Source organism: Camelus dromedarius, chromosome 6 (genome assembly GCF_036321535.1).
Source record: "Camelus dromedarius isolate mCamDro1 chromosome 6, mCamDro1.pat, whole genome shotgun sequence".
Taxonomy (NCBI): domain Eukaryota; kingdom Metazoa; phylum Chordata; class Mammalia; order Artiodactyla; family Camelidae; genus Camelus; species Camelus dromedarius.
The window spans coordinates 16,905,429-16,917,629 of record NC_087441.1 but is presented as its reverse complement, the minus strand read 5'-3'; the positions used below and the strand labels follow the sequence as shown (position 1 = coordinate 16,917,629).

Genomic DNA, 12,201 nt, shown 5'->3' with positions numbered 1-12,201 from the left:
ACATAGTCTTTCCCTTAGGAAATATCTGGAATGTTGTCAGACACCAACTAACCAAATATTAAGACCACATTCAGACACATTGTGAAATATTATTCTCTGGAAACCCAGATGATTGGCAAAAGCAAAGCACACAACAGTGCCACTTACCGGTCCAAACTGTAGGTCACCTTGGTCTCGCACATCACCTGGGACTAACGCTGTCCATCCTTAACACTCCCAACCAAGAAAGCATAAAAATGTTTGATGTGTGCTTTCATGTACTTTGAACAGCCTTAGATAGAGAAAAAGCATGTGCTGCCCTGTGGAATACACAGACCTCATGGTTCCTCCTCTCTCTATTTTATATCAGAATCATTGCCACAGTGAAACATTATCATTTATATGGGTTTCATGCCCCCAGCTGAGGGTTACTGATGCAGATGACAAAGGTTCAGGAGCAGCCAGATGGAAAGTAGCATGTTCAGAGTATTAGTTTTAGGACTACTTCTTCATTAGTTCTCAAAACTAACTGGCAAAGTCATGGGTGGTTCAGAATTTGAGTTTCTTTGATAGTTAATAAGAGTTGGCCTGGTTCATTCACATTTTCCTGTGCCTTTTGAGTGCCACCAAGCCAGTGTTCCCTGTGCTGTGTGTTGATAACTTCTGTCTCTCAGGCTGCCCAGGCTCGTCTCCACTATCTCAGCCGGTTCATTAAGAAAATGCCTGATGCTGAGAGTGTGCCCATGTCTGAGAGCCAAACCAAAGCCAGAGAAGGTCAGTGGACCCTGCCCCAGATGCCCCAAGCACGGAACTGTTACTTGCACTTCTCAAAAGCAAGTCAGCAAGTCAAGCTCAGTAAAAAGAAAACTTTCAGAATCTATTTTCTTATAGGATTGTAAAAAGTCACAGATAATCCTGTAAGAGAATGTATTCTGGAGTGTTTTCTTTTTACCAAGCAGGGGTTCACTTTTTTCCCAAGTAGATATGACTTTCCCCATTTAAGAAAAGATGAAACCAGAAATAAGGATGCAGCCTAGTTAGAAGGCAGGAGTACATGAACTTGAAGGCAGGTTTATAGCTATAAATCTGGCACCTTTCTAATCACAATAGCCATCAGTAGTAACACTAAGTGTCACAATGACAAAGCTAACTACTGTCATTGAGCGATTTGCCTTTGGGCCTGGAACTGTGAAATACTAATTATTTAACCTGATATGCACACCAATCCACTGATATATATTATTTCCAACTGAACGATAAAGACACAGGCCCAGAATAACTTGCTAAATTCACAAACTACCCAGAGACAGAGCCAAGGTGCAGACAGAGCCCCCCATCACCCCAGTGTCTTCTCACAAACACTTGGCTGCTCCATCTATCACCACATTGAGCTGCCCAGGGAGGCTGAAGGCATTCACATCCCAAATCATGCTTTTCCACTTTGACATCTTCAAGAGTGTAACTCAATAAATGTTATAAAAGTAATGTCCCTTAACTTTTCATATTAAGTGTATAAACCACAAATATCACCCTCATCCTGTTATTCTGGGATGGGCATTGCTCAGTCCTTTATATTTATTGTCTCACTTTAACCTACAGCAGCTATGAAGTAAACATTACTATTCCCATTTTACAGACTCAGAGACCAAAGCTCAGAGAGTCACCTTACTCTTTTGAAATCACACATCTAAAAAGTGACAAAGTTGGGATTTGAAATCTTTTTAACTCCTAAAGTACTCCTCTAATTGGAAGAGTCTAATGTAATCTTAGGAATACAAAGGTGAAAGAATGCAGCTCTTGTTCTTTGGGATCTAGATTTTATTATTAATTTTTTAAATGTTGTATTAAGTTATATGTAAAAGAAAATGTATTGCCCTGAACACTTGTTAGAAATGGAAAGGAAGATTTTATTCAAGACTATTGCAGTAGGAGAGAGATTGAACTCAACTCTGAAAACAACAGACAAGTAGGGATTTATAGCCGATAGACAAGGACTGGATAGAAAATTACTTACAGGAATTTGGTTAGGTATCAAGGGTCAGGCAAAAGAAATTTGATTAAATATCAGGGTTGGGGAAGAGGAGCTTAACTGAATATCAAAGATGGAACAATTCTCAGTAAATTAGTTTAGCAGGATTCTTTGCTAAAACTGGGATTCATTACAAGCCAAGGACAAAGCCTGGTGGAGGACAGAGCTCAGAGAAGGCTGACCTTATCATACAAAATGTAGTAAAGGCACAAATGTTAATTGTATAGCTTGATGTATTTTCGCATATGTGTATACTCAGTAGCCACCATTCAGATCAAGATATATGCTTAATACATCCCAGTAGTCTTCCTCATTCCTCTTCCCAGCCATTTCCTTCTTCAAAGTAACCATTAGTCTGATCTCTATCATCATGAATTAATTTTTCCTGTTCTTGAACTTTACATATTTGGACTCATTCAGTATGTACTCCATATGTCTTGCTATTTTTGCACGTGATTTCATAGAACACAAGTTCTTTTCAGTAATGCCTGTGTCATGTTGTAGTAGAAACATCTTCAAGTGTCATAAGAGAGTCAGACACAAAGAGTCCCATGAGTTTAGACAGCAAAGAGACCATACCCTCAGGGAGCACGCTGTGGAAGAAGTGGCAGCTGAGCAAGAGCTTGAAGGATCTGGCAAAACCTACCAGCAGCGATAGTGGAGGATCATCCCCATCCTCCTTCCCTAAGGAGGAGCGTGAGCAGGGCATGCGGAAGGAAAATATCAGTAAGTATTGCTCTTATTGATAAGATGAATGCATATTTTGAAATGAAAATTCTGGAACAGATATGAAATTAAACATATGTGATGGCCAGGATTAAACGTAGAAAAATATGTATATAATAGGATTCATAGGTCTTCATTTTGATTATCAGAGTTGGAATCTGCTCAAGGACCTGATTACTAAATACCTAACCTAAAGATAAAAGTGGGCAAATGTTTTCTTGTTTAATTTTAAGGAGCAGTTATATATTCATATAGTTTTCTTTGTCTACAAATACTAAAAATAAAATTGCAGTGATCACATACACAATTGTCACTAAACACAGATCCTTTTTGTTTTATCTATAGTATGCTACATCTTTGACAACAAATTTCAAATATTTGGTTTCTAAAATGTTGGAAAACAGCGATTTTCAGTGGTGCCCAAGCCACACTGATTGGTTCATTTCTGTATACTATGGGATTTGTATTTATTTACTAAAATGAACCTAACTCCTATATGGTAAATAGTATAGAGAAATGTCTTTTGACATTCCTGGCTTCCATGAGGGACAGTTTTCCCTAAGCAACTCCTGGACTGTCTGTCACTGGTGGGCTATGTGAGTCATCTGATTGATACATTAGGAAAGAATAAACTGGGCTGCCCACAAGGAGCCTGCATCCACTGCTCATCCCTGAGTTGGACAAGTATAACTGTGACTGAGGGATGCTGAAGGGTTCGGCCGAAGGTTCCATGATCATGGCCCATTTGCCTCTCACACCAAGCTACATCCCAACGATATGTCTTTCAATGGAAAATTCTTACTTTTTCTTTCTCTGCTTATTCAGAATTCAGGAAAGAAAGATATTTTGGAAGAAAGCACCCTTAGAAATGCCAACTGTGGTTCTCAAAGTTGCTAAACCAGTCTGAGAATTTTAAAATTAAAACTTGTTTATGGCTAAAACATGCTCTTGAGTGATTTTCACAGTGAAGAGGAAAATTCCAAAATTCAAAGGGCTCTTTTACCATACTAACCAAAGATTCTGATATCTTTGAACCAGCATTTTGAAAGTCAACGTTCATTTGATAGATAATCACATATAACAACAGCACTAAAACTTACTAGAATAATACCTAACATTTAAGATTAATATTGAATTTGTAAAGTGTTTTGGCATAATCATCTCATTTGAGCCTCTGTAAACTGGAAAAAGCATATACTGTTACCTCTGCCTTGTTACCAAACCAACTTGGGTCGGCTCGCCCATTGCACAGCAAAGCCAATCTATTGATACTGGATTGTGGTGAAGAAAAGTACAGTGTTTATTGCAAGCTGCCCAACATGGGGCTAAGCAAGGAAAATAGGCAGCTTATGCTCAAAGATGCAAACTCCCCAGTGGCTTTCAGGGAAGGGTTTCTCAAGGCAGCATTAGAGGTGAGAGTTGTGGGCTGCCTGACCAGATCATGGACATTCTTCTGATTGGTTGGTGGTGAGGTAACAGGGTGGTATTTCAGGAGTTAATATCATCAACTTTCTGGTTCCAGTCCGTCTGGGGTCTCTGTGCTTGTGATTATCATGCAGTTAACTCTTCCACCTGGCGGGGGTTTTAGTATCTGCAAAATAACTTAAGGACATGGCTCCGGGTATTATCTATAGCCCTTGAGGAGGAACTAAAGGTTCTTTGTGTGTGTGTGTGTGTGTGTTTAACTGAAATATAGTCAATTTAGGCTGTGCTATTATTATTTTGTCTTACTTGGCTGTTTTCTTTTTTTTTTTTTTTTTTTTTTTGCATTTTCTCACTTCTCTGATTAAATTTGTCCTTTGGAACTCAGGGAAGGCCTCAGAAGCAAAGCTTTTCTACAAACAAGAGGTGGGGGACATGTGTAGGGCGTCTGTCCCAAGGAAGGCCCCTCAAGGGTCCTGCTTGTTTTCAGCCTCAAAACAAAGGAATTCATAAATAACTCACCCAAGAGCAGAAAGCTTAAATAGTTTGCATAGAATCAGGACTTAAACCCTAGTATTTTTTTATTCCACGTACTGTGACCTCTATTTTAACACAAACTTCTCCCCACATTTAGTTAAAGATCTGTAAAATAAAAATAAAATTAAATTCTGGTTATTTATTTACTAACAAAGTAATCTTTGAGTTGAGAAAATTATGTGTAATCATGATTCTTCACACCTGCCTTGGATAGTGTCCCTGCAATCATAATATAGATTACATTTTTTTCCCAGAGTCCCAGACTGGTGTTACAAGGGACCGAAGCTTGTGATTCAGTTTCAACCCTCCTGATCCTCATTTCTTAACTCATTTGGCCATTAGAGTCTTGAGACATTTTCATTAAATTTCACATAATTCTGAAAGAGTGTACCTTTTCCTATCAGATTTACTTTATTTTTATTGTGGTATATTGTTGATTTATAATAGTAGTTTCAGATGTACAAAACAGGGATTCAAAAATTTTATAGATTATACTCCATTTAAAGTTATTATGAAATATTGGCTATATTCTCTATGCAGTGCAGTATATCCTTGTAGCTTTGCATGAACTATCCAGGAAAGGCAAATCAACAGCCTGGGGCTTGTGGTGGGTATGCAGAGGGCACAAGAGTATGCATTTGGATAATGGGAAGGTTTTGGGAAAGGATTTAGTTGTCAGTTGCACAACTGTAAATTTACTAAAACGTACTGAGTTATACTTTCAAAACTAATAAATTGTATGGTATGTAAATGACACTTCAATATTTTTTTAAAAAGAGAGATTAAATGGTCTGGAAAGGCTGAATGGTTAACATCTTAGTCTCTAAAATTTCTTTCTTAGATCTGTTCTTGTGGGTTCAGATGAGTCTGTGGGGTAAAAAGCTCCTGTTACTTTGATTTTCAGTGTTTACTTGTCGTAATATTGCCTACTTTACTGGACTAAAAGTTTTTTGGAGGTAGGATACTGTGTATCAAAACATTTTTATATCCCACCCCCACAGTGCTTAGTACAGCTTTCACAGATAGACCAAACTTTAAATATTTGATTATTTAACTTGTTTAGAATAAAATTTTATAACAAAGTATGATCTTTTTTGGTCTCTGCTTTCACTTAAGTAAATTAGAGTCATTTTATTACTCTCTTTTATAGACCATATTCATTTTTTCTATACCCATTGTCATCTCCTTCATTTAACTGGTAGTATAGTAATACCAACGAGAGGATAAATCTGAAATATAGTCATGTTTCAACATAGTCATTAAATAACATGAAAATCATATTAAATAAGGGAAGTGCAAAATATTTTCAATATAAATGAAATATACAATCATTTAGTTAGTTATTGTTGATTTTTTTGAAAGCCTGGCACTTTTTGTTTTGAAACAGGGCCTCAATCACGATCCCCAACAATTTTGGAAATGTCTCCACAACTTATTCGAAAAAAACTACAATGTGTAGACTTAAGTCAATATGTACGGTAAGTTTTAATAAACATGATTAACATTTGTGTTCATAGAATTTTGGATAGATTGTCAATAAGCAGTTGCTAAACAACTGAAAGTTTGAAATTAAATGCTTAATATATTTTCAGTGTATTTAGGTTTTTAGAAGTATATGAGTTACATCTCAAATTTAGCAAATGTTTTATTAAGTCAATTATAAAAGCATTTAAATGTTTTTGGTAAAGATTTAATTTGTAGCCTGGTTAAGATGAGTTTAGCTGCAGAAAATTCCCAACATACCAGCTGCCATGGTTTGATTAGATTGAATTTTCTTAAGAACTAAACAATAAAATTAATTGAGAGTTATTCAAGCATACATTTTTAAACCTATTTAGCTTCATATATTAAAAAGGAAAAAACTGCAAAATATTCTCATAGTTTCGAATACCAATACACCTCTTCAAATAGCACATCTAATTTTGCTGGTATTTTCCTAAAATAATTTCCAAAAATATTAGTGGCTTAATAAATGGAGTATAGCCCATGTAAAAATAATGGTTTATTCCTTCTGTTCCTAATATTTGATTCGATCCAGATCAGCACCCTGCTGATACTTTTTTTTGTTTTTTTTTTCCTTTTTTTATAGAGTTATAGACATTTTACAATGTTGTGTCAAATTCCAGTGCAGAGCACAATTTTTCAGTTATACATGAACATATAATATATTTATTGTTACATTTTTTCTCTGTGAGTTACCACAAGATCTTGTATATATTTCCCTGTGCTATACAGTATAATCTTGTTTATCTATTCTACATTTTGAAATCCCAATCTGTCCCTTTCCACACCCCACCCTCTTGGTAACCACATGTTTGTATTCTATGTCTATGAGTCTGTTTCTGCTTTGTATTTATGTTCTTTTTTTTTTTTAATTCCACATATGAGTGATCTCATATGGTATTTTTCTTTCTCTTTCTGGATTACTTCACTTAGAATGACATTCTCCAGGAACATCCATGTTGCTTCAAATGGCGTTATGTTGTCAGTTTTTATGGCTGAATAATATTCCATTGTATAAATATACCACCTCTTCTTTATCCAGTCATCTGGTGATGAACATTTAGGCTGTTTCCAAGTCTTGGCTATTGTAAATAGTGCTGCTATGAACATTGGGGTGCAGGTGTCGTTTTGAAGTAGGGTTCCTTCTGAATATATGCCCAGGAGTGGGATTCCTGGGTCATATGGTAAGTCTATTCCTAGTCTTTTGAGGAATCTCCATACTGTTTTCCACAGTAGCTGCACCAAACTGCATTCCTACCAGCAGTGTAGGAAGGTTCCCTTTTCTCCACAGCTTCTCCAGTATTTGTCATTTGTGGACTTTTGAATGATGGCTATTCTGACTGATGTGAGGTGATAACCTCATTGTAGTTTTGATTTGTATTTCTCTGATACTTAGTGATATTGAGCATTTTTTCATGTGCCTTTTGATCATTTGTATGTCTTTCTTGGAGAATTGCTTGCTTAGGTCCTCTGCCCATTTTTGGATTGGGTTCTTTGTTTCTTTCTTGTTAAGTCATATGAGCTGCTTATATATTCTGGAGATCAAGCCTTTGTCAGATTTATTATTTGCAAAAATTTTCTCCCATTCTGCAGGTTGTCGTTTTGTTTTACTTATGGTTTCCTTTGCTGTGCAGAAGCTTGTAAGTTTAACTAGGTCCCATTTGTTTATTCTTGCTTTTATTTCTATTGCTTGAGTAGACTATTCTAGGAGAACATTTTTGAGATGTATGTCAGATAATATTTTGCCTATATTTTCTTCTAGGAGGTTTATTGTATCTTGTCTTATGTTTAAGTCTTTGATCCATTTTGAGTTTATTTTTGTGTATGGTGTAAGGGAGTGTTCTAGCTTCACTGATTTACATGCTGCTGTCCAGTTTTCCCAACACCATTTGCTGAAGAGACTGTCTTTATTCCATTGTATTTTCTTGCCTCCTTTGTCGAAGATTAGTTGACCAAAAGTTTGTGGGTTCATTTCTGGGCTCTCTATTCTGTTCCATTGGTCTATATGTCTGTTTTTGTACCAATACCATGCTGCCTTGATGACTGTAGCTCTATAGTATTGTCTGAAGTCTGGGAGAGTTATTCCTCTAGCCTCTTTCTTTTTCTTCTGTAATGCTTTGGCAATTCTAGGTCTTTTGTGGTTCCATATAAATTTTATTATGATTTGTTCTAGTTCTATGAAATATGTCCTGGGTAATTTGATAGGGATTGCATTAAATCTGTAGATTGCCTTGGGCAGTGTGACCATTATAACAATATTGATTCTTCCAATCCAGGAGCATGGGATATCTTTCCATTTTTTTAAAGTCTTCTTTAATTTCCTTTATCAATGGTTTATAGTTTTCTGTGTATAAGTCTTTCACCTCCTTGGTTAGATTTATTCTTAGGTATGTTGATATGTTTTTAAATTATTTGAATGCTAAAGTTCATTCCAGAGTTTCCCAAATGATTTATGTATCTCTTTTGATGTTTCTATATCAAGTAAAACAGAAACCAAGCCTCTGTTGCGAACGGAAGAACTGAGTCAGCTGCAAGCAATGCAGAAAGCAGAGGAGGTCCATCAGTTCCGACAGTATAGGACCAGAATCCTCAGCATTCGAGATATTGACCAAGAAGAAAGGATTAAATTAAGGGATAGAGTTCTGGAGATGTACAAGGAAATGCGGGTGAGTCTCAAAGTACATAGACATGGATCACAGCTGACAAATTATTTTGTAATATTAAAAAGATATCACAGAATTATATCATAACTGGGTAGAAAGAAGTCTTGAAAACATTAGTTCCCAACTTCTCAGAAAACTGGCAAAATTGTTTATACACATCTAATTTACTCGCTTCCTAAAACCTCTTTTGCATACAGTATTGGAAATCTATCCACAGAATGGAGAGAACAGGAGAGAAGACCACAGCAAAGTATTTGTGAAGCTGAAGTCAGAGGTAGATCACATTGACAGACTTGTGGTAGCTAAATCCTAGCTGGCAGTAGAAAAACTCCTAACCTAATTTGCTCCACAGAATCTCCCACAGGTTCAGAAATTGATGACACCAGCCACATTAAGAAATGAAGGTGAAGTGGGAGGAAGAAAAAATTAATCACTGAGTTTCGCTGGTATAAAGCTATTTTGGAAGCAGTTAGAAATCGCAGGTTACACCTCAACTTTTTGTAGCCAGATGACTGTCATTCCTCCATCCCAGCAGAGGGTTAGAGGTGCTTTATTTAGACATGGTCCAAAAACAAAAAAATAGAGATTTCTGTACTGTGAAAGATCAAGCTAAATTAAAAATAGAAGTATCATCGTACTAGAAATGGGGAATTTAATAAATGTACACAGATGACTTCCACTATGGAGGATGAAGATTTATTTTTTCCTCCTTCTTCCCTACAACACACAAACACACATACACACTCCCAAAGACACTGAGGGCTACAGGACTTTCTAAACATTTTAGCTACAGGGATATTGGGTTCTCCGTGTCATTCCTAGTTTTGGCCAATCTGAGGAACATGTCTATGTGTCATCTCTTCCTGTTTGTCCAGTAGGTACCTCTAATCAAACCTCTCCAAATCCAAATACTATCATTCTTGCCCTCTTTCTTCTTTCAGCTCAAACACATCCCTCCACCAATGTTCTCCAGCCTGGTAAACAGTGATGGCACCCTCTCAGTTGCTCAGAGCAGAAACCTTGAAAACATCCTTAACTTATCATTCTTTACGTCTAATCCATCACCAAAACTTGTCATCATCACCTTGAAAACATATCCAAATTTCAGCCACCTTCCATTCTCTCTGTCCCAGCCACCCTAGTCCAGACCGTCCTGGTCTTCCATTCAGAGTCCTGCAGCAGCCCCCTGGCTGAGCTCACTGCTTTCACCTCGTCCTCTACAAAGTCTCTGCTCAGGAGCCACAATGATTGTTATCAGTCAGGACAAACTAGTCTATCCTGTGCTTACAAAAAAAACCCATTGTCTCAGTGGCTTAAGACAGGGGTTGACAAACTTGTTTCTTGTAAAGGACCAAATAATAAACATTTTTGCCTTTGCAGGCAGTAAGTTAAATCTACTCAACTCTGCGGCTGTTAACACAAAATTAGTGATGATACCTAAATGTGTTCCAATAAAACTTTATTTAGAACATCTGGAGGCAATGAGCCAGCTTTGTTTCAGAGTCCTTAGTTTACCAATCCCTGGATTATAACAATGAAAGAGTGTTTCTCACTCCAGCTACATGTTCACTCGTTCACATGTTCAGTGAGTCCAGGCGAGGGTCCTTCTCATCATGTTTATATTTTATATTCACATTTCATTGGTCAAATCGACTTTCATGGACACATACAATTTCTGTGAAGGAATAAACCCTGCTGACACCTTGATTTAAAACATCTAGTATCAATAACAATAAAGTTATACTGTTTAAGCCATCCAGTTTGTGGCACATTATTACGGCGGCCCTAGCTGACTAATAAGGAGTGCCACGCCAGCACGTACCTGGAGGGGGACTGGAAATGTTTCGTGAATTGCAGTAGTGGTTATCATAGTACAGCTTTAAAATGGAGGGTGGGCTCATTTCACTCCTCTAATGGCTTCACATTTCGCTATGAAAAAAGCCGAGATCTTTATTAAATGTCTAGAGCACTGCAAAGTCTAGTGCCCACTTTCCTCTCTCATCCTTTCCTCTGCCATTCCACCTGCTTTGAGCCTTTTGGTTTTTCCAAACTGATTTCACCTTCCTTCTAACAGTCAAGTGTGTACCCACTTCTGGGCCTTTGATCTTGCTTCTGCTCCTTCCTGGAACATCCTTCCCCGAGAGAGCCAAATGGTGTACAGCTTTACTTTATGAGGTCTCTTATCTATTGTCACTTCATGAGAGAGGTCTTCTCCACCTACCCTTCCAAGATTAACACCATTGAAAATGTGTACACCCATTCCTGGCCTTTTTATTTTCCTTAAAACACTTATCCTATATATATATATATATATTCATGTACTGGTTTAACATGGAAATGTATGTATATTATAGATATATATTAAATATGCATACATTTTAAAATCTACCTCCACTAGAATAGAGACCTTACATAAACAGACTTTGTTTTGATTCACTCTTGTGTCCTTGGAGCCTGGAAAGGATGTTTATTTCAAAGAAATTTGCTTCATCAAGGAATCAGTGAATCAATAAATGAATATTAAAATTATATAGATTCAATTTATCAGGTAGAAAATAGTTTAACTGAAAATATTGTAAGACAAAAGGGAATTTCAGGATTGCCCATCATGTGTTTTGTGTTTAATACACAAGTAAATGCAGTAGATGGAGAGGAAGCAGGGAATAAATATTAACTGGGACAGTTTTGAATTTAGACCCCATTCTTTAAGTGTGAGGTACAGATAAACACCCTAGTTTTTATTGAAGCTACCTTAAGAGAAGCACGATCAGTAACATACTTACTGTCAGGTGAGAAAACACTAATCTTCAAAAGATCACTGACATACATTAAACTTACTTTACACTAAACCCTTAAGATGGTGCGATCTCTCTCTTTCTCTGTTTTTAAAATATGTCACTGCTATCATCTTGTACTTGTGCAACTGGTTTAGTAAAACCAGTTTTATTGTGGTAGATACAGTACTTTTCTTTCATCAAAAACTTTGGGGAGTCTGATGCTGACATCCAGCTGTTCCACCATCTCAACCAAAGCCATGCAAGTTGCAAAACCATGACAAAATTTCTAAAGACATCAGTGATGAAAACAGAACAGCCATTTCTAGAAGCTTCTCTTCCAGCTAGCATCAGTTCATTAATCCTTTCTATTCCATTATATTATTTCTGAGTAATAGTAGTAAATCAACAACAATCAAGAAGTTGAACCATAATTTTGCCCTTACTATCAGAAATGCAAATGAAATTAGGAAGCCATGGCCTCCTAGTAAACTTACATTAGCACTTAATAATCACTGCCTTACTTGCAGACATGTTTTTAGAGAAGCCATTTCATAACCCATTTCTA

General features: G+C 36.8%; 1 protein-coding gene across 1 annotated transcript in view; it reads left to right on the top strand.

Annotated features, from left to right (window-relative positions):
* ADGB (androglobin) overlaps positions 1-12,201 on the top strand; it is a 146,875-nt gene that overhangs the window by 131,959 nt on the left and 2,715 nt on the right. Inside the window, exons 32-36 of the mRNA XM_064486604.1 lie at positions 654-753; positions 1,636-1,638; positions 2,513-2,734; positions 6,081-6,171; positions 8,679-8,862. Of these exons, the coding sequence (XP_064342674.1) occupies positions 654-753; positions 1,636-1,638; positions 2,513-2,734; positions 6,081-6,171; positions 8,679-8,862 (600 nt within the window). The remainder of the gene's footprint in view (positions 1-653; positions 754-1,635; positions 1,639-2,512; positions 2,735-6,080; positions 6,172-8,678; positions 8,863-12,201) is intronic.